Here is a 24,028-nt window from a genome sequence, read left to right as displayed (position 1 = left end):
GTTTTAAAATAACTAAGGAACAAGCTAGACAAATAATAAAACAATGTCAAAATTGTGTGACCTTTTTACCACAAGTTAATCTTGGAGTCAATCCTAGAGGATTGATACCTAACCATATTTGGCAGATGGACGTCACACACTTGCCAGAATTTGGAAAATTAAAATATTTGCATGTTACAGTTGATACTTCTTCTGGATTTTTGATGGGCTCCCTTCATGCCGGAGAAAAAACTAAAGATGTTATAGCTCATTGCTTACAAAATTTTGCCACTGTGGGTGTTCCAAAACAGTTAAAAACAGATAATGCCCCTGGTTATACTTCTACCTCTTTTAAACAATTTTGCTCAACATTTGGCATTACTCATATAACAGGAATCCCATACAATCCACAGGGACAAGGCATAGTTGAAAGAGCTCATCAAACTATTAAAATGTACTTATTAAAGCAAAAAGAAGGAATTGGGAAGGGGTATATATTCCCCAAAGATAAACTTAAAATAACCCTTTTTACTCTAAACTTTTTAAATTTGGATTCATCAGGACTTAGTGCTGCAGAAAGGCATATGTGTCCAAAAAATGTACATAAGCCCAAGGTACTTTGGAAGGATATTCTAACAGGACAATGGAAAGGTCCTGACCCAGTAATTGTCTGGAGTCGGGGGTCTGTTTGTGTGTTTCCACAGGGAGAACAGCAGCCGATTTGGGTTCCAGAGAGATTAACCAAGGTCCTGACCCAGTGATTGTCTGGAGTCGAGGGTCTGTTTATGTGTTTCCACAGGGAGAACAGCAGCCGATTTGGATTCCAGAAAGATTAACTAAAGCGATTTCTACAGACCAAAAAGAAGATGATTTGGCTCAAATCCATAACAACTGATATCCAAAACTCCAGTTTGGCTATTCTTACATCTGCAACAGAACCAGGATGCTTTTTTCAATATCTATTTTATTATTGCCCTTTGCCATATCATGAAGTTCTATTTTGTTTTTTGAGCTCATACAGACCTAGGTTAATGTTTTGCTGATCAGTTCTATTTTTTGACTATAGAGTTTTTAAACATTGCAATGGAGATTTCACCTGTAAAAAGTTATAAGGCCTTTACTATAATGTTATGTGTTGTATGTATTATATTATGTGTGCACACTTGTGTTTTGTGTTATATGTTTGAATGTACGTATGTCCATATATCATATATGATGAGCGCTCATGATAAAATGGATCCAAATATTTTTTTTTTTCACGTGATTTATATGGTTTAATTTAAATTGGGTAAACAACTGTTGAGGATTGTTTTAATATGTAAACAAAAAAGAAGGTTAACAGATCTGTTTGTTTACTTTCACCTTTCCTTTTCATTATATTTAATAATTCTCTTAAAGACAATGTAAATTGTTAAGAAAATTGTTTTCTTTTAGTGCCTTCTGTAATGTTACATAATTTTTTCTTTAGCCATTATTGCCAGAATTCCTATCTTCATCCCAGTGCCGGTGAAGACAATGTAAATTGTTAAGAAAATTGTTTTCTTTTAGTGCCTTCTGTAATGTTACATAATTTTTTCTTTAGCCATTATTGCCAGAATTCCTATCTTCATCCCAGTGCTGGTGAAGTCAAAGATAAAACCAATCTACAGCTTCTACAATAGCCATCACTGAACTGCTTGCAGAACTTGCCTGGACACATTGTGAGCTCACCTGTATGCATTGTGAACTATCTGTTGGTGCAGTGACTTGTGGTAGTGTTGGGGTATTTTTGCTGATGATGTCACCGGTGGTACAATTTTTCAAAGGAGCCCTCAATTGGCTTAATGTCATGGCATTTTGCATCCTCCTCTACTAGTGATGGTCTAAAATTTGGGGGCCAACAGAGGTGAGGCAAAGAACCTCACCCCCCCACAGGTGCAAAGGCCTATCCACAAGTATGGCTGTATGCTGGACCGGTAGTCAGTGACGGGTATGATCCAATTGCAGTGGTACCAACCTAAGACAGGAGGCTGACGCCTAGAGGTCAGTTCATCCGATGACGGGTAAGGACCATATGTTGAATTGGACTGCCTAACAGGCACGGTCCCTAAGCCACATGCTTGTTGTTTAAACAGAGAGGGGGAGATGTTGAGAGCCACAGCCAAAGGGGCCCCAGCAAACTTCCAGCTGCCAGCAAACTTCCAGCTGCTGGCTGATGATTGGCTCACAGCGGCCCCAGCAACATCTAGCTGATTGGCTCCTCGGCCCCAGCAACATCTAGCTGATTGGCTCCTCTGCGGTGATGCTCATTGGACTGTTTCCCTGCCCTTTCAGACCACGGAGCTGCTCATTGGGGGACTTTTTTGGCTCCGCCCACGTGACCCAGCCAATCGGCCTCAAGAGCAGGAGGATTGTGGGAGGGGGGGAGAAGCTTGTGGGGGAGAGAGAGGCTTGGGGAAAGCCGGTGGTGGCAGTTGAGGCTCTGAGGGTTTTTCCTGAGAGACTATTTTGTTTGTCGTGTGTGGTTCTAAAAATAAAGTTAGTTTCTTTTGACAAGTGGCTCCTGATTGTGCCCAGCCAGACTGCGGCATATCCCTACATAGCTGTAAAATCACCAAGAAATATTTTTCCAAAACAGTGGTGCACATTTTTGACATATGAGTAATGATTCAATATTGACCAGGGAGTTGTAAGGAGTTACTCATCCATTTTTGACAAAATAAAATTGGTGTGGTCTTTCAGTGAAGAATTTGGTACTATAAACCAAATGCCTCATAAAGCTTAGTCAATACTCTTAAGAAGATTAAAAAAAAACATATATATACACACATATACACTTACAAAGAAGAAAACTAAATATAAATGACATTCTGTGAAAGAAAAGAAAAAAAAAAACGGTTCCATTAATTCTACCTCTAATACATATATCTCTTTTATGGTATGACAGAATTTATATAATTCTGAAACTACCTAACTTACCCAACACTTATTTTATTCACAATTTTTTGGGTATGATAATCAATAAAGTAAGACTGTTAAAGCCAATATATAATAGAAATATGGTTTGACATCTTATATTTATCCCTCAGTTATACAGTAAGAGTTTTGTGCCTTGAACACTGCCAATATAAATGTATATTGAAGTTATGAAAATAAACATTTATATAGTTGCTCTATCATTCCTTGTTTCCTCATTTGTGCCTTCATGTATGAGAATATGAGACTGCTAGCAAATGCACCGGGCTAATTCAAAGATGGGAAAATTGTACACTTCATCATAACTTCCTGAAACTTACTCATTTCTTCAGTCATTTCCATTTTCATGTTTTCCTTCTGGAAATTCTGCATTGTTTGTAATGTCTTTTGTGGATCCATTTTCTTGTTAACTGCCTGCATTGTCTGTAAATATATAAAAAGATTAATGTTAGCTACACAATTATAAAACTTTTACCATGGAGTGCCAGGCCACTGTGGTACATGTCCGTAATCCCAGTGACTTGGAAGGCTGAGGCTGGAGGATCACAAGCTCAAGGCCAGCCTCAGCAACTTAGTGAAGTGAGGCCCTAAGCAATTTGGTGAGACCCTGTCTCAAAAACAACAACAACAACAAAAAAAGTTGGGGTTGTAGCTCAGTGGTAAAGCACCTCTAGTTTTTTGTTTTGTTTTGTTTTTTAAGAGAGAGAGAGAGAGAGAGAGAGAGAGAGAGAGAGAATTTTTTAATATTTATTTTTTAGTTTTCGGCGGACACAACATCTTTGTATGTAGTGCTGAGGATCGAACACGGGCCGCACGCATGGCAGGTGAGCGCGCTACCGCTTGAGCCACATCCCCAGCCCAGCACCTCTAGTTTTAATCCACAGTACCAAAACAGAAAATTTTTACCATGAAATAAATCTAGGGAAAGCACATCACACAATCACATATACATAGGCTTTTAAAAAATACATACTCTGACATTCTAAAACACAGTGTTAACTATTCTAGAAAAAAACGGAATAGTCATTTAAAAACCACATGTTTAACATCTACATAATAAAGACCAGTGCAAACTACTTCATCTGAATAGCAGGCAAAAATTATATAGCAAAAAAATTATCAATATAAAACTTACTTCTATTCTAAAGGGAAAACTAAATTGACCTGTTACATGGTGTTGTGGTTTAGATGTGGTGTCCTCAGCCACAAAAGCTCACATGTGAGACAATGCAAGAAGCTTCAGAGAAAAAGTGATTGGGTTGTGAGAGTCTTAACCCAATCAATGAATTAATCCCTTGGTAGGGATTAACTGAGTGGTAACTGAAGGGGTAGGGTATCACTGGAAAGGTGGGAATTGGGGGGTGGCTATGGCATATATATTTTGTATCTGGAGAATGGAGACTCACTTTTTCTGCTTCCTGATAACCATGACATGAGCTGCTTCCCTCTGCCACCCTCTCCCACCATGATGTTCATCCTCACCTCAAGCCCAGAGGAATGGAGCCAGCTTTCTATGGGCTAAGACCTCTTAAACTGTGAGCCCCCAAATAAACTTTTTCTCCTCTAAAGTTGTTCTGGTTAGATCCTTTAGTCACAGCAGTGAAAAACATGTGGCAAGTAGGTCATATTTAAATTTAAAAGAATTTTGAAGTTTAATTATAATTTTTCTTAAAATTTTCAATGTGTAAAAGGATTAGAGGTTATACTAGCATAGCTACTCAGGCTATTAATACACTTTAAACCATAAATAATTATGAAAAATTGTTTTGCAAAAATATGTAAAAAAATTCTTGTATATACTTAATAACATTAATGTATATACAAATATATACATTTCATTAAAAGAGGTTATTGTCGGGCATGGTGGTGCATGCAGGTCTGTAATCCCAGTGGCTTGGGAGGCTAAGGCAGGGAGATTGAGAGGTAAGCACTCAGCAAGACCCTGTCTCTAAATAAAATATAAAAATGACCGGGGATGTGGCTTAGTGGTTAAGCCCCTATGGGTTCAGGATTCAATCCCAGGTACCAAAAAAGAGAGAGAGAGAGAGAGACAGAGATTACTATTCTCGTGTAGTCACAATTTACATATATGATGTACTATATATGCATGAATATATATGTATTTTATTCATAGTTAATCTGGTATATTAAAAGATTATTATACACTGACAATATACTGGTATCAAATATATAAAGAAAAAAACAGTCTTTTCTCACACAATCTCTACTCATGCTATGCCAATGTAATCTTTCATCAATATGCCACTGCACTCGACTCCTCCAGTCCCCCACTGCCTCCTATACCTAACTCTCCAAAACCTTTTCATTGCTCTTAGTGTTAAAAGTCAAATTCCATAACTTACCAAAGAGACCCATCATCAGCTGCAATCTATTTAACAAGAGGTCTGATTTGCTACCATTGTCTTACAGGCATACACTGATCTTTTATTTCCTTAACTACTATGCTCTCTCCTGCCACAAGACCTTTACTTTTCCCTCACCTGTAGTGTTCCTCTCCACCTGCTTCACAATCAACACTTCACACTGCAGTTAGAAGCTACTTTCATAAGGAAACAGCCACTGACACTCAAGATTAGAACACTCTTGTTAAAACCCAGCACTACAGACAAAATTTTACATTTGTTGGTTTAAATTATATTACTTTAATTGCAACTTACATTATTGTGGTAAATAATGCTAATAACATTAATGAGGAGGATGGTGATAGAGTAGCTAATGCCTGCATAAGTAAGCCAGACACTGTTCTAAGCATTTTACATATAATAATATTAAAGTTAAATGGTATTTTTGCTACGTTACAGAGAATCAAGGCACAGAAAAGCTAAATAATATCCCCAAGATCACACAGTAGCTAAGTGAAATGAGATTTGAACTAAGCAGAGCTTTCCTACTACCTCTTAAATGTGCTACCGCTTATATAGACATTAAGCTCTATGAAGGTTAAGCCCTTGCCAGGTTTTACTTTCCATTTCATGCCCACTATCTAGTGTAGTGGCCACATAGAGAACCTAAACAATATTTGGTAAGTTAACACATTTCTAAGATATTTAAGTGAGAATTCCAACTGAGACATCTCTACATGGGAAAACTATATTAAATATGTTTTCCTAGTCTATTAGTTACAGAAAATTAAAAAATGAGTAATTGTTCCCCCCTAACACTACTGCCTACCTAAGTGATCTCCAAAATGATCTTTCCCCAAAATCAAACGGATATTAACTGTCAATCTGTAAGGCCAAAAAGAAACAAAAGTTCTGAAGTTTTGCCCTTAACTACAAACTTTTGATTGTAAAATGACTAAAATCCATCAAGAGTAAGTTAACTGAGAAACAAAACTTATGCTGAAACTTTCTCTATTTTTTACAGAATGTGTTACTACACTTTTTATACCTCATAAAATAGATGCATTCTGTTTGCATGTTTTTCGTAGTCCAAGCAGAAATCACAATTGATTTTTGTTATTCGTGGAATACATATGTATAAATTTTTCTAGTTGCTAAAATTTATTTGTAACTTCACATCAATATTTACAATGCTTTAATATGGTGACAAGGGCAGAGAGACAAATTAAATTGAGTCACCCAACAGGCAATGCACTACCTTCTTGTTTCAGCTTTCATACTGTAAATCAGTATACCTTTGGCAATCTCTTTAGTAATACATTTTTATCATTTTTTTTGGTTATTATTGGTGATTTTGCACTTTAAAAAGTCCCTAAGCATAGTACTAATGTGCTGTTTAATGTTCCTAAGTGAAAGAAGGTACAGTGTGCCTTACAGAGAAAACACAAGGTAGATAAGCTTCATTTATGCATGAGGCATAGTGCTATTGTCACTATGTATTAATAAATTGACAATATATATTAAATATGGTGTCTTTAAACAGAAACACACATAAAATAAGGCTGGGTATAGATTAGTCAATGCAAATGTTGTGAACAAAAGCCTCACATGAAGCTGTCCACAATGTTCCCCATAAGAGCAATAGTGCAATATTTGCTATTTCATTATTCCCGAATTCACAGACTATAACTACTGTTAATAAAGAGACCCCACTACACATATCATTTTCATAATATATATACCTCATAATTTTCTCTGGATTTTTTCCCTTTGGCTCTTTATATTCATACTCCCCCTTACCTACATCTAACACCTCATAATTCCTTTAAGACTAGGTATTTTACAAAGTCCTTTGGACCATCCTACTCAAAGATCTGTGCAGTTCAACAAAGCTTCATACAGACTAATGTATGGCAGCAAGTTTCCTATCAGATATACCTTATGCTTCCCCAAGCTGAACTGCAAACTCTGCAAAAGCAAAGTCTTTTTGTAAAACCATTTTTGATTACTCACAGTGTTTGATACATATCAAGGACATTACTTATTAAATGATTATATACTCAGATTTTAAACTCTACAATGAAAGCCATATGTGTGTGTTAATATATATGCTATGTTACATATATATAGTTAAAATATAAAACTCCTGAAAAAACATTATTTGATAAATCCTTTTGACACTATCCATACATCCTTCTAATACATTCATAAAAGTGAATCAAGAAGAAATTATTACTAGAAAGTAGTAAAAAATGACAACTTAATGAAATGAGAATCCCAATGATCTGACAATTTAATTTTTTTCTAAGTTGTAGATGGACACAATCTCTTTATTTGCTTATTTATTTTTATGTGGTGCTGAGGATCAAAACCAGTGCCTCACACATGGGAGGCAAGAACTCTACCACTGAGCTACAACCCCAGCCTCAAGATCTGACAATTGTGGAAAAAAGTTAACACTGCTTTAAGGAACTATTATAAACTTAGAAACTATATGTGATCTTGGGAAAGCGGAAATGTCCTTATTTTATATTAAAACATACCAACAAACAATACAGAGTAATTACTAAGGCCTAGAATTCTGTACCATACACACACACACACACACACACACACACACACACACCCCAGAAGGTGCTTAGAAATCTGATTTGAATATTAATATTTACATATCTTTGATGGAATTTGGACACAAAGCCTCCCACTGACCTTTGCTGTGGTAGACATTGCTCCAGCCATCTTCATCTGGGAATTCATCACTTTCGTTTGTGTGGACATAGAAGTAACCTTTGAACTTACAGCAAAAGTTCTTGTTTTCTGTTTCCGTAGATGTACAAGCTGTTTGGCTAAAACCCTGCAAGCTTCTTTATTACCAATCTTTGCCATTTTCTTAATTTCTAATTCCTAAAAGGGAAAAGTAAGAGGAGGGAAATAAAATCATCAAGGGGTAGTTCTGAATGACTCATTTCAGAAGAAAAGATCTATAATAAGTTATACATTATTTTTCCCTAAAAGGAAGAGGTTGTCATAAAGGACATAGAGAGGAAAAGTAATTTGAGAGGGCTATTTATTCTATATCTATATGTTCACATGGGAAGGGGAGAACTAGCGTCTCCATCTATGAATACAAAGCAAGTCTACAAAACAGGAGATACATAGAACACAGAAAAAAAATGTTTTAAAAGTGTCTAAAAGTAGGTAGGCAGATATTTGGTGACTGTTTTAAAGATGATAATATAGTAATAATATAGATAACTGCACTAAATGAAACAGTCCATCTTATACATCAATTAAAAGGGCAAGTGTCAGATTAGATAGATAAGTTAATCCAATTACATGCTACCTCAAGAAACCAACTTTAAATATAAAAGCAAATTTGGATTAAAAAGTGAAAAAATAAAAATTATATAAATATTTACACAAGTTTGCCAATCTGGATGGCTATAATTAATAACAAAACAAATACACTTGAGAACAAGGAATATTATCAGAAATTTTAAAAAAGCATTTCATGATAATAAAGGAAAAAAATACAGATCTCAAGGCAATCATAAATGCATATGCACCTAATTAACAGTGCTTGAAAATACAGGAAGCAAAACTAACAGGATTTAAAGAAGAAACAAACACAAATAGCATAAGAGATATCATTATCTCCTCTCTCAAGTACATAGCTATAATTGTTAAAATTATAGTAGTCCCTCCTTATCCACAGGAGAGATGTTTCAAAGTCCTCAATGAAGTCTGAAACTGTGTGTGGTACCAAACCCTATATATTCTATTTTTTCCCCTGTACATATATATCTATGATAAGTTTTTACCTTTTCATTTAAAGGAAGCACATTATAGTTTGTCTTTGGCATATGTGAATTGTCACCATCATTACTCTTGCACTTGGGGCTCATTATTAAGTAAAATAAGGGATATATGAACACAAGTACTTTGACACTGTTACAAATGAGTTGATAACCCAGACAGATATGAAGGGACTAATGGGGAGGTAGCATATACAGTGTGATACATTGGACAAAAAGAAAATTCATTTTTAAGTGGAACAGAGCTAGATGGTATAAAGGTACAAGATTTTACCAAGTTACTAACACAGTGTACAATTTGAAACTGATGAATTATGTTTTTGGAATTTTCCTTTAATACTTTCAGATCACAGTTCATCATGGGTAACCAAAACAATGGAAAGTGAAACCACAGCTAAGGAAGGAATACTGTGATCAAGACATCTGTAATGATAAAGAAGACTTTAAAACATCATCACTCATTTGACCTGATTTACATTTATAAGAAATTTTATCACCAACAGTATATTACACATTCTTTACAAGTATATACTAAATGATTACTGAAATATTCCATATCTATATCACAAAGTGATTTAGTAAATTTAGGAAGACTGAAATTATACAAAGTACATTCTCTAACAAAAGAAATTAAACTGTCAATTAATAATGCAAATATGGAAGGGAAATCTTAAGTGGAAATTTAAAAACACAGTTTTTAGTTAAGTCATGGGCTAAGAAAATCAGAGTAAAAATAAGATAGTATTTTGAACTCAATAAAAAAGCAACATCAAAATGTGTAAACTACAATTAAAATAGTTCTCAGGAAATTTATAGCATTAGAGCTTATATTTGAAAAACATGAATTCAAAGTAACAAAAAGAAGGAAATACATAAATAGGAAAGAAATTATAAGCTAGGAAACAAAAAAATCAGTACAGAAAAATCAGTGAAAGCAAAAATTATTTTTCTTTTTTACAAGATTAACCAAAAAACCATGAGCTAAACTGGTGAAGGAAAATAACAAATAACTAGGGCAGACAAAGAACATATAAATTATAAATAATAGGAATGTATAGGAGAACATCACTTCCTAATTTAAAGATGCTAAAAGGTAACAAGGGAATATTACATACATCACTATGTCTTTACACTTAAAAATTTAGTAGAAATTGACAAATTACTTCATATATTCAAAAAAAAAGGTCCTTCAACATAAGAGATAGCCCAATTAGCCCATTAGATATCTGCTTACAATAAAAAATAACTTGTAGTTTACAAAGCTATTCCCAAAGAAAACGATGTTCACAGATGATTTTACTGATGAATCTATCAAATATTTAAGAAACTAATACACAAATATCTTAGTAAAGAAAACGGTAAAGGACATGTGCCAGTTCAGCATTTTTACTACAACAGCCAAAAAAAACCAAAAAACAAAACCCACACACAAATATATAATTATGTATATGTGTGTGTGTATACATATATATCTCACCAAAAAGAAAACTAAAAATCAACATCTTTCATGAACATAAATGCAATGTTCTTGACAAAGTTTCAGTAAATTGAAAAAGTTGAAAATACATGAACAAATGCATCATTACCAAGAGGGGTATATTCCAAGGAGCAAAAAGCTATTTTAACTTTTATTGTTGTTGTTTTTGGTTTTATGGTTTTGTTTTGTTTTGTTTTGGGTTTTTTTGGTTCTGGTACTGGGGATTGAACTCAGGGACATTAACCACTGAGCCACATCCCCAGCCCTTTTTTGTATTTCATTTAGAGACAGGGTCTCACTGAGTTGCTTAGTGCCTCATTTTTGCTGAGGCTGGCTTTGAACTCATGATCCTCCTGCCTCAGTCTCCCAAACTGCTGTGTGCCACTGTGTCCAGCTCTGTTTTAACTTTTGAAAAATCAATGTATTTCACTGTATTAACAGACTAATAAACTACACAATCATTTCAATAGATGCAAAAAATACCAAGTGAAACTTAATAAAATTCATTCCTGATTAAAAAACTCTTGGCAAATTAGATAAAAACAAAATTGAACAAGCTGGAAAAGGGCATCTATACAAAGCCTGTAAGTAATATTAGACTTAATCATGTAAGGCTGAATGTTTTCCCTCTAAATTCAGTAAAAAGATAAAAATGTCTGTTAACATCACTTCTATTCAATATTTTATAAGAGGTTCTAGATAGTGTAAAAAGAAAAGAAAAAAAATAAGGAAAAAAGATTGGAAAAGGAAATGTAAAGTTTTAATGAGTCAAGATGACATACCAAATTCTTTAACAAGACTCCTAAAGCACAAGAAATAAAATCAAGAATTAATAAATGGGATGAATTCAAACTAAAAAGCCTCTTCTCAGCAAAATAAATAATCAATGAGGTAAAGAGAGAGCCTACGTTTTGGGAACAAATTTTTGTCATACACATCAGATAGAGCACTAATTTCCAGGATATATAAAGAACTCAAAAAACTTAACACCAAAAAAAAACAAACAACCTAATCAATAAATGGGCCAAGGAGCTGAACAGACACTTCTAAGAAGAAGATATACAAATTGATCAACAAATATATGAAAAAATGTTCAACATCTCTAGTAATTAGAGAAATGCAAATCAAAACTACTCTAAGATTTCATACCCCAGTCAAAATGGCAGTTATGTCAAGAATAAAAACAACAATAAGTGTTGCTGAGGATGTGGAGGGAAAAGACACACTTATATGTTGCTAGTGGGACTGCAAATTGGTGTACCCACTCTGGAAAGCAGTATGGAAATTCCTTAGAAATCTTGGAATGGAACCATCATTTGACCCAGCTATCCCTTGATCTATACCCAAAGGACTTAAAATCAGCATACTAGAGTAATGCAACCACATCAATGCTTATAGCAGCTAAATTCACAATAGGTAAACTGCGGAAGCAACCTAGATGCCCTTCAATAGATAAATGGATAAAGAAAGTGGAGAATAAAATTATGGCATTTACAGGTAAGTAGACAGAACTGGAGAATATCATGCTAAGTGAAGTAAGCCAATCCCCAAAATCCAAAGGCCGAATGTTCTCTCTGATAAGTGGATGCTGATCCATAATGGGGGAGGGCATAGGAAAAATGGAGGAACTTTGATTGGGCAAAGGGGAGGAAGAAGAGGTGAGGGCTATGGGGGCAGGAAAGATGGTGAAATGTGATGGACATTATTACCATAGGTACATGTATGACTGCACATATGATGTGATGCTACATCGTGTACAAACAGAAATGAAAAGTTGTGCTGCAACTATGTACAATGAATCAGCATTCTGTGTACAATCAACAGCATTCTGCTGTTGTATATGCCTAATTAAAATAAATAAATTTTTTAAAAATACCACTGGAAATAAAAAGAAATCTCATGAAATCTACAAAATGGCTACAAGAATAAATGAGCTCAGGAAGGCTATGGGATTCAAAACGAACACACAACAATTTAATGTGTCTGTATATATACTAGTGAAAAATGTCAGAAATTAAATTTGTTCTTAAAAATGATAAAAAATAAAAATTTAGCAAACACTGAGATATTTAGGGATAAATATGAAAAATGAAGTACAAGACCTATACTTAACAGTACAAACCACTGCTGAGAAAAATTAAAGATTTAAATAAATGCAGACATAAAATATTCATGGATAGGAAGACTTATTATTGTTAAAATGTTAATTCTTCCCAAGGGTTTACATATTTAATGTAATTCCAATCAAAATCTAATTGTTTTTGTGGTTGACAGGTTTACTCTAAAGTTCATATGGAAATATAAGCACCTGAAATAGCCTAAACAATTATGTAAAAAAGAAATACAAAGTCGAATGATTAACATTGTTAAACTTGAAAACTTACCATCAAAAATATTAGTAAAAACAGTGTGGTATTGACTTACATACAGTCAGATAGTTCAATGAAACAGCATAGAGCCCTGAGATGCCCCTACATGCTTGGACATGATTTTCAATAAAAATGATAAGGGAAAGATTTCAGCAACAAATCATGTTGGAACAACTCAAGTTGCACATGCAAAAAAACAAAAACAAAAAACCTCGAACCTTATTTGACACCAAGGTGAAGTTTAATTCAGTATGGTTCCCAGTTTTAAATGTAAAAACTAAAACTATGATAATTCTAAGGGACACATGAGAGAAAGTATTAGTGCCTTTGGGTTAGGCAAAGATTTCATAAGACACTAGAAGCACTAGTCAAAGAAGAAAATAATAATAAAATACTTTGGTTCCCCCCAAACATACAGGAAAATGAAGTAAAAGACCAGAAACTTATTTCCGAAATATGCATTGAATAAAGCATTTATATCCACAATATATAGAGAACTACCACAATTGAATAATAAGAAAACACCTAGATGAAAAAACATGGGTAAAATAAAGTACTTGAATAGGAGCTTTCACAAAGAAGATAAATATATGACCAAAAAGTACATAAAAAGATACTGAGCATCATTTGTGAATTAGGAAATGCGTTCCTACCAGAAAATTGTGATTCTCCTACACTGTTAATGGGAAGAGAAAATATTAGAGGTACTTTGCAAAATAGTTAAACATATATTTATCATATGACCCAGTAAAAACTCATTCTTAGAAAACCCCCCATGAAAATAAATGTTTACACAAAACTTCATTTGACTGTATATAGCAACTTTATTCAAAACAGCCTAAAACCCAGGAAAACCTCAAATGTCCATAGGCCAACAAATGGATAAACAAACTGAAAAATATCCACATAATGGATTAATACTCATGAATAACAAATAATTAATTCTGATACATGTAACAATATTAATCCCTCAAAATGATTATGCTGAAAATAGCCATAAGAGTTCAGATAGGATTCCATTTTTATAAATTTTTAGAAAAATAAATTAATCTACAGTAACAAATCAGTATTTGCCTCACTGAGGAAAGAAAGGGAGGGATGTGCAAAAGGTATTTCAAAAGGTATAAGAAAACTTTTGAGGACAATGGCTCTGTTCATTACATAAACTGCAGTAATGGTTTCAGGTGTTAATACTTATATCAAAACATATCAAACTGTACCTTTTAAATATGTACAGTTTATTGCATGTCAATTATACTCTCAATAAAACTGCTTTATAGAAAAACATCTGAAGCAATATACATTTAGAAACATCAATAATATGTTATTTATAAAAAATGGTATTCACTGCCACAAACACAGTGATCTTTAAAATATCATAAGACACCTCTGAATTAATTTAACTTTTCTATAACTCTCTTGTTTTTTTGTGACAATTTTATCTTTGCAGTTAACTAAAAAGAAGGTAATTCTATTTGAGAAGCATTTTTTGATTTTCACAAACTGAGGAATAATCTGATTCTATATTCAGAAGAATACACAGAATTGTGATGAAAGCAGAACATAATGAACGTAAGCAGAAAATGCAGGAAAGCATTAAATGTCATTTCTAAGTGAAGTAAATCACTTACCACCTGCCATGTGCTTTTTTCCTGGTTAGCTAATGATTCTGACACCAGCTTCCAAATTTGTTTGAAAAGTTAAACTGAAATTTAATGTTCTACTTACCAGCTGTTTTTCCTGCTTCTCTAAAGCTGCTCGATCTCTGATTATAGCCCTCTGTGTACCTCGTAACTCACGATTCTGTTCCTTTATTACATCTATAAGAAGCACACACACACACACACACAAAAAAAAAAAAAGCGAATTTATCATTATACAATTTACTTCGTTAAAATACTGGACTAAGAAATTGTAATAGGAAAAAAAAAAGCCTTGCTTTATTAGATGTTAAAAATGTTTTCCTTCAGTTTAATACACTAAAAATTACTGAAATAGTAAACCATGGATTATAAATACTGATTATAAAGAATTGACAGAAGATAAATGGAAATATGATAGTCTGAGGTTTAACCATAAGTGCATATTACATCACAATGAACTATTCCCTTTTTTAATTAGTACATGATTTTATATGGTAGATACATATCACACACACACAAACCATCTCTCCTACTCCAGTGGTATAGGAATTTCAGAAAGAAAGGCATGTCTCATATTTTATTGCCTTTTTTTCCTACAGTAAGTCATAACATAATGAAACCTTTTAATGAGGCAGATGTGGATTTGCATCACACTTCTATCACTTTATTATACAATTAATTATATCTTGGCAAATTTAGCTAACACTCTAAAACTTTCATTTTGTTAATAAAATAGGGATTGTTTTAAGGAGTAAATAATTCACAAAATGCCCTGATATACTGTATGTGTCCACTCAATCATAATCTCTTTTTAACTTACCTCAATACATTTGGATTCTTTATTTCCACTTTTGGTAAAATTGACATATAACCTAGGATTGATGTGCTATATTTGGGTAATATAACAGCAATATCTTAAAAGGAACACAATGTCACTGTTAATTTTGCCAACATTGATTTCTTATTGTCAGGAATCTTATTAAGTGTTTCACTCATATTACAAATCTGATGTTCAAAATGTTATAGAGTTGATTTTTGCATTATTTTATATATAACAAATTGAGTGTTAGGAAAGTTAAATAACTTGCCAACATCCCATAGGTGGTAAAAGTGATGACATCACATTTGGACTCAAAGCATTCTGTCTCTTGAACCAGTGATATTATCCACTTCACTGGAGCATCTTTTCAATAGAGATAGATGAAAAATAAGAAAAAGAACAGTCTCTTAAAATGACATAACTGGACATCCACATGGTAAAGAACACCCCACACCATGTACAAAAATTAACTCAAAAAAGATCAACAACCCAAATATCAGAGCTAAAGTCATAAAATTCTTAGACTACACTGATGTAAATTTTCATGTCTTCGCAGAATTGGCAATGAGTTCTCAAATATGACATTAAAAGCATAAGCTTTTAATGAAAGAAATGAATGAAAGAAAAAAACTTATAAATTGGACTAAATAAAAATGAATGTATTATGCCTCAAAAAGTACATTATCAAGTGAAAAGATGACCTATAGATTGAGAGAAAATGAATGAAAAACACATATTTGATAAGAATCTGGTACTTGGGATATATAAACAATTTGTATAACTCAAGAACAAAAGACAACCCAAATATGAAAGGGGCAAGGGCTTAAATAGACATTTTCGCAAAGAAAATACAAAGAGTCAACAAACACATAAAAAAGATCTAAAACATCATTTGTCATTAGGGAAATTAGGAGCCACTTCACATCCACTCAAATGGTTATAATAAAAAAAAAAAAAGGAGAACAAACTGTCCATAAAGATGTGTTGCCTGGACCCCTTGTGTGCTCGTGGTAAGAATGTAAAAAGATCTGGCTGCTGTGGATAAGAGTGTGGTTATCCTTAAAGATTAAAACTAAAAATAACCTATAATAGAGAAATTCCACTCCTACATATTTACCCAAAAGAATTTAAACAGGAGACCTTTAAAGCACAGAAAACAAAAGCAAATATAGACAAATGGGATTAAATCAAATCAAAATGCTTATGCACAGAGAAACAAGCAACAGAATGGAGACTGCCTATAGAACTGGAAAAATATTTCCAAATTATATATCTGACAAGAGATTTATATCCTGAACACACAAGAACTCCAAAGAACTCAAGAGCAAAAAAACAAAAGAATAAAAATAACATGATTTAAAAATGCACAACAGACCTAATAGACACTTCTCAAAAGAACATGGTATATGAAAAAAATGTTCAACATCATTAATTATCAGGAAAATGTAAATTTAAATCATAATGAAATATTACCTCACCCTAATGAAAATGGCTACTATTAAAATGACTAAAGATAAGTGTCTATGAGGATGTGAAGAAAAAGGAAACTCACACACCCTCAGTGGGGATGTAAATTAGTACAGCCATTATGGAAAACAGTATGGAGGTTCCATTAAAAAATAAAAGCTGACCCACATGATCCAGCAGTCTCACTACTAGGTATACATCCAAAAGAAATGAAATCACTATGTGAAAGGGACATCTATATTACCATGGTCTTGGAGTACTCACACAAAAAGTAAATAACATACAACAGCCAAGAAATGAAAACAACCTAAGTGTCATCAACTGATCAATGAATAAAGAAAATATGGCACAAACACAATGAAATAATATTCAGCCACAAAATAATGAAAGCCTGTCATTTGCATCAGTATAGATGGAAACAGAAATTATTACACTTAGTGAAATAAGCCAGTATTAAAAAGACAAGTCCTACATGATATCACTTGTATGTAGAATCTAGAAAAGTTGTTCTCATTAAAGTTGAGGGTAGTGTGGTGATTATCAGAGGCTGGAGAGTAAAGAAGGAAAGAAGAGATGGGGGAAAAGCTGATCAGTAGGCACTAAGATAAGGTTAGAAGCAAGAAGTTATGATATGCTAGTACATAATAGGGTAATTAACTACAGGAAACACTATACTATACATTTCAAAAATCTTTTAAGAAAGGATTTTGAAAGTGTTCACCATGAAGAAATCATAAGAAGACAGACATGTTTTCCCTGATCTGATGTGTACATGTACCAAAATATTACATGTTACTCCATTAATTTGTATAATATTTACATTCATATGTATCAGCTAAAATAAATTTTAAAAATTGACACAGAAACTCAAATACTTCTTCATGAATGTTTATAGCACTATTCATATAAAAAGGTGGAAACAATCCAAAGGTCCATGAAAAGCTGAACAAATAAACAAACTGTATTATATACATTCAACAGAATATTATTCAACTGTCAAAAGAAATGAAGTAATGAAATGTACTACAACATGGATGCACCTCAAAACATTATGGTAAGTAAAAGAGGCAAGATAAAAAAGATCACAACCTATGATTCCACTTAAACCACATAGCCAGAGTAGATAAATCCATAAAGTCAAGCAGATTGGTAGTTGTCAGGGAGTAGGAAGAAGGGAGAAATTTGAGTCACTACTTAATGTGTTTACTGTGAGGTAATAGCAATGTCTTGGATCTATATATTGTAGTCAACACACCACTGTGAATGTACTGAAAGTCACTGAACTTCCCAGTTTAAAATAGTTAATGTTATATGAATTTTACCTTTAACACAACTAAAATAAGCCAGCACTCATCCTTTTTTAGTATAATATGTAACTAGTAGTTACATTAATAGTTATTATGGTTAAATTGTTGATATAAACCAGTCAACTACAAGGGCTTTTGGAATAAAATTTAAAATAAGATGCCAAAACTCTTATATCTTATCTATAAGAAATCTATTTTCTCTCTTTTGTTGACCCTATTTCTCCATTAGATTATAGGGTGGGCCTCTACTGCTCAAGATTTACTGGGTCCCATTCTTGATGTTGGTTGCATATAGAAACACATGTGCAGGGGTGAAGGGAAATCTCCACTCTCTGAAGAGTCACTGGAATAAACTGACAAAAATTAAATAGGAGAAAAAGCATACATTTTTTTTTTAACACACACACACACAAAATTCATGGAGGAGGGGATTTACAGGAATATGGTTAACTACCAGCTCAAAACTATCTGAATTATTATTACCCACTATTTAGAAATTTATATACCTCTTTGTGGAAGTGGAGGACAGGGAATGTCAAGGGACGAATAAATGACTTCTAGGGAAATACACGGACTGGGAAAAAGTGTAGCTGGCATGCAGAACACCTCATAATATGTAAATGAATGAAACAGAGGATGATGGTATGTGACTAAGTATGTCAACAATCTCTGGTTTCTTTTCCTATGATGTGAGTTTAATTAATGGCAGCTCAGGGAAGAGATATGGAGGTAGCTGTTTTCTTCCTTAGGGGTTTAGACTATAAGCAGACAAGAAGACAGCTTCTTCCAGTGTTTGCTATTAAGTTCTTTTAATTTAAAATAATCAGCATTCTTTAGTGCCATATTTTGGTATAATTCCTGGATTTTTTTTTCAATAGTATCTCTACAGTGAAGATGTAGAAAGTGGGGGCTTTTTCTCCTGCTAATAACTTTCTTCTCCTAAAATGACTAGGACTTGATGGAAAACACTTCTTATTTAAAAGAGAGAGAGAAGATGTTATTGTAGACAAATATTTGGGAAATGTTGAAATTGAAAAAAAAATTTCTTTGCTTCAAGATACTGTATGTTTAATATGTAAATACATATTGCAAGTCTTTAAGAGGAAAATATATTATAGATTATTTGTCAAATTTACTAAACCAAGAATCCCTTTTAAGAAATATCTATTAACATTTCCTAGATATTACTGTTTCATGGAGCATTGGTTTGGATTCTAATGTAAAAATAACAGAATGTATTAGTTACTAGAGTTAAATAAAAATTACAGGAGGTCATCGCTTTTGATGAAGTTCCTGTACTAGGTCCCAAAAGACCACTAAAAATAAAAACAGACTTACTCTTACTACATATTTCATGTCATTAAATGTAAAGTGTTAGCTGACTTTCTAAGAAATCAGGAGACAAAAGCCAGACTTCCAAAGTTAGTTTCAATGAAGTTCTCTAAGTTTAATCTTCAAAAAGGTATCTGAAGTAACTGATGTTAATTATTTATTATCAGATTATTATTTATCTCTCTGTCCCTGCCTAACTAGGAAAGTAACTCTGAAATGACCAATCTATGAAATTCTATTCATAAAATTCCATAGAATAAAATCTAGAATCCCAATCTAGAACCATAATCTAGAAACCCAATCTAGAATCACAGATAAAGCCAATTAAGATCTTTAAGTTTGTTGTGGTTTTGTCTTTTTGACGCCAGCACTATCAGAACAAAATATCACAAACTAGAGGCTTAAACAAAAGGTATTTCTCACAGTTTTGGAGAACTGAAGTACAAAATCAAGTGCCATTAGGTTTGCTTTCTCCTGGGCCATTGTCCTTGCCTTATAGATGATCACCTACTTGCTGTGTCCAAACATGGTCTTTTTTCTCTGTGTGCCTTTTCTGATGTCTATTCCTCTTCTCATCAGACCAGTCAAGTTCAATCCAGACCCCACCGTTATGACCTCACTTACTTTTAGTTACCTCTTTAAAGGTCCTATTTCCAAATACAGCCACACTTGAAATCAGACCTTCATCATACATTTGAAAGTGGAGAACATAATTTAGCCCATAAATCAAAATCTCTTTCCTCAAACATCTATGATCGACAAACAATGAAGAAAAACTGTTCCCTTTCAAAGCAATTATCAGCCTCTTCATCCTCAACTCAAACACACCTAATTCACTGCTTCTGGACCAAGCTTCCTACCTTGCCATTGCCAACAGGTTGGTATGAAGGAAGACATTTACCACTTTACCCACTATTTTGATAGAAAATGTGCTCTAAATTTAAAACTAAAATTACAAATATGAAGTACAACCCCTTTGTGTTACCAAAGTCTCCCAAACTCACCTGGTAAGAGAAAGTGACGGTGCAGTGTTAGTGATTATGGTCTTCAGCCACAACAATACTACCCAGGAAAGCAAAGTCACTATACTGACAAGTTAACTGTGGTCAGATAATTGACATAGGTGTACACAGCTGATAAAGCCTTGATTGCTAAGACTTAGAATTCTATCAATACACATTGTTTAATCACTAGATTAGTAAAATCAAAAGTATAAATTTGGTTTTTATTATGGGTTCCTGACACAAAGGGCCTAAAACCCTTGGGATATTCTAAATGATAACAAATCCTTTTTATCTTTCAGAATAAGTTCCTTTCTACTACATATGAGTATGCTATTGTATGTGTGGATTGAAGGAGGAAGTGGGATAAAGATGGGGCTAGACACCAGAAACATCAAACATTTGATTTTTCAGCCCCTTTCCCTCCCTGTACCTAAGGGTGGGAGGATTTCAGAGACTTGAATATAAAATGCCAAAGAGATTCAGAGCTTCCTAACAGCAGTGAACACATTTATTTGATGGGAAGGTGGCACACCCAGAGTGGGCACGGAAGCTCTGCATTTCTCCTTTAGTTCTATATATCTTCCACATGACTGTTGCTGAGTGATATTCTTTACAATAAACCAGTATTTGTAAATAAAGCACTTTCCTGAGTTCTGAGAGCGGTCCTATCAAATTATCAACCCTGGAGAGTAAGCTGTGGGAACACCTGGTCAGAAAGAAGCATGAGTGGCAGGCAACCTGGGAGTTGCAAGTGGCATCTGGGATGGGACAGTCCTGTTAGACTGAGTCCTTGCTCTACAAGGTCTACTCTAACTCTGGATAATTAGTGTCAGAATTAAAATATATTATTGGACACCTAGTTTTCCAACAATCAAGGGTGTAGATTGGTATAGCCATCTTTATTGAAAAAAAGAAAGTGTTATGACAAAAACAAACATGAAATTTAATAACAGTTTGATTTTAATTTTCTTAGTTTTATATAACTACATGTACATTAAGTATCACTATATATCATAAAAGGAAAAATAAAGAAAATTAAGTACTGTATATTCCACAGTCTCACACTTGTTAATAGACCTATTAATATTTAAACAGTTCCAAGCTATAAATTCAGAGCATCTAATGTTACATAGTGTTATGATTATAACACTTTAAAACATATTATGGTAAATAGAAAATGAGAGTAAAACATCTTTTCATAGGGAAACAATAGGAATAGACTAAAACAAATAAATTGCTCTTCAATTTTTCTTAAGCAGCCACTATGTTAAACATACATTTAATGATTTGGCTTCTAGATAATTCAGAATGGATAAAATGAAAAAAGTAGAGACATATTTAATGTTTTTTAAAGCCAGATTTCTTTTCCACTAGATTTATTTCTTTTTAGGTTTCATATCATCACAAGGCTACAAATTCTTCAAAAGCAAGAAATACATATAAGAAGAGATCCCCTAAATTTAATTACAAGGGCCAGAGGATGGAGATGAGGAGAGATGGGGGAAATTAATCAACAACAAAATAACAAAAACCTACTTCACAATCCCGAATATATGTTAGAACCTTATATAGAAAATTCCATCATTATTCCCTAGGCATCACCACATTCTATTTACCATCACAACCAACCCAAAAGCAACAATTATTTCTTCTTATCTGTCTTCTTATTCCAAAGCTTTCCCCAACTCACATTATTCCAACTCTCTTATTGCAAGTCAATATAAAAACTTCTGCTAATTCCCCAAATTTTCATTATAAAATCACTCTTCGCTAGAGGTCCAGTAGACATTCTGCCACCTGTTCTCTATAATTAATGCTGGATGTGGTGGCAACTTGTTTCAGGATGTGTAAGGTCCAATAAACTCTTTTATTTCAAAGATTCTAAGAGTGGTTTGATAACATATTTATTTAGATGTTTGTCAATACTCCCATTTTTTACTTGATGTTAAATACTATCTCAATATATTATACTTCATATTCTAAGAGAGTACAGTTAAAATGAAATGTAAAAGGACTGGTCTAAAAAGCACATTTAACACGTTCCTTTAAACAGAAAAATAAAACCTACTGATTATCAAGAAAGATGACTCATAATTTAACAGCAGTAAAACCTGAACTATGAAAAGATGTCTTTCTACAACAAAAACATGGATCACTTAACTAACCAGCTAATCTCTAAGATGTTAATTAACTTTCATTTCCATGTACAGAACCCAGTATACCTGATGACCTTCAGATAACATCTCAATGTGTAATGCCTCTCCTTGTTTTTCAATCCTATGTACAGACTAACACAAAGCACATAAATTGTGGTGAGGCAACATATCTGTTTAAGGAAAACACAGTAACTAGTCCCAGGAATCAAGATCAATTGTGATGTTCAAGTTAGGCCAGAGAAAAAAGAAGACATGTCTTGGATGATGAAGATTCTGTTCAGCATGCAGCCTTCCTGTTCACTGTCTTAGTTCCCTTCACTTCTCCCTATAAAACCCCTTTCACTTACCTGAGTTCCCCAAAATGGAGCATTGATGGACCATAGCCTCTCTATCTTAACAGGCCATCCCTGAACGAAACTGATTCATTCTCATCATCTTTCATTTCCTAAGTATTGGCTTTCAAGCAGTGAGCAGCTGAACTTAGGTCCGATAATATGATCTCCATCAAGACAATCACAGAAACATGTACAGGTACTATTGATACCTAGGAGATAGATAGAATATATGGTTCCTGTCCACACTCTGCTTCTTTCTTTATGCAAAAAAAAAAAAAGCCTGAACTTTTTAAAAAACTTTAACACTTCATCTACCTTGTGGGGCTATTGAGAAATACTTCAGAATATGTGATAATAGAAAACTTTCAAATGTGAAAATGCTAAAGGTATATAGGTCTGTTACAGCATGTTCTCTCCATTACCGTTCACTCAGTGAGATTAATAAGGTCCTGGAAACAGCCCCACCCACCACACTTTTCTGGCCTATGCCAAGAACACCACTTAGGGAAAGTTCACCCAGGCCAGCTCAGGGCTCAATGTGTACCTCAAGATTTTCAGGCTCTTTTTTTATCAATGAAATAGATGTGACAACATTTAAGTTTGGGACTTTAAAAGATACACTGAAAACTCTTTCTGCCTTCTTCAATTCTAAGTCAATTGGGTTTACTTGTTTAAGGTCAAAAGATTTAACCAAAACAAAATAAGCCAAACCCCAACTTGAATTTTGGCTTACTTCCCTGTACCTTGCTTATTCACATAAAATTTGCACATTTGAGAATTAAAATAAAAAGCAATTATTAACTATAATAGGAACATTCATTAACTTGAAAGTCATACAGGTTGAAGTACCTTTCTTTGGGGACAAGGGAAGAGGCCTGTCTCAAGTTTGCAGGATAGTTCGGGATTGCTGTCTCAGGAGTGCGGAGGCACATCAGGGAGATCCCAGTATTCATGGGGATTCAACCTGGTTTAGTAGACAGCATTTGTTCTACTGAATTCTGTAATG

General features: G+C 33.7%; 1 protein-coding gene across 1 annotated transcript in view; it reads right to left on the bottom strand.

The window, feature by feature from the left end:
• Nucleotides 1–24,028, bottom strand: part of Chmp2b (charged multivesicular body protein 2B) — a 40,395-nt gene that overhangs the window by 9,380 nt on the left and 6,987 nt on the right. The window contains exons 2-4 of the mRNA XM_046430528.2: nucleotides 14,687–14,778; nucleotides 8,007–8,201; nucleotides 3,255–3,357 (exon numbers count right to left, since the gene is read on the bottom strand). Coding sequence (XP_046286484.1) covers nucleotides 3,255–3,357; nucleotides 8,007–8,201; nucleotides 14,687–14,778 — 390 coding nt within the window. The remainder of the gene's footprint in view (nucleotides 1–3,254; nucleotides 3,358–8,006; nucleotides 8,202–14,686; nucleotides 14,779–24,028) is intronic.

Source organism: Marmota monax, unplaced genomic scaffold (assembly GCF_021218885.2).
Source record: "Marmota monax isolate L192 unplaced genomic scaffold, Marmota_monax_Labrador192_F-V1.1 WCK01_AAM20220418_F8-fsc00016, whole genome shotgun sequence".
Classification (NCBI taxonomy): domain Eukaryota; kingdom Metazoa; phylum Chordata; class Mammalia; order Rodentia; family Sciuridae; genus Marmota; species Marmota monax.
Note: the sequence above shows the minus strand (reverse complement) of the source record. Positions and strands in the feature narration are given on the sequence as shown.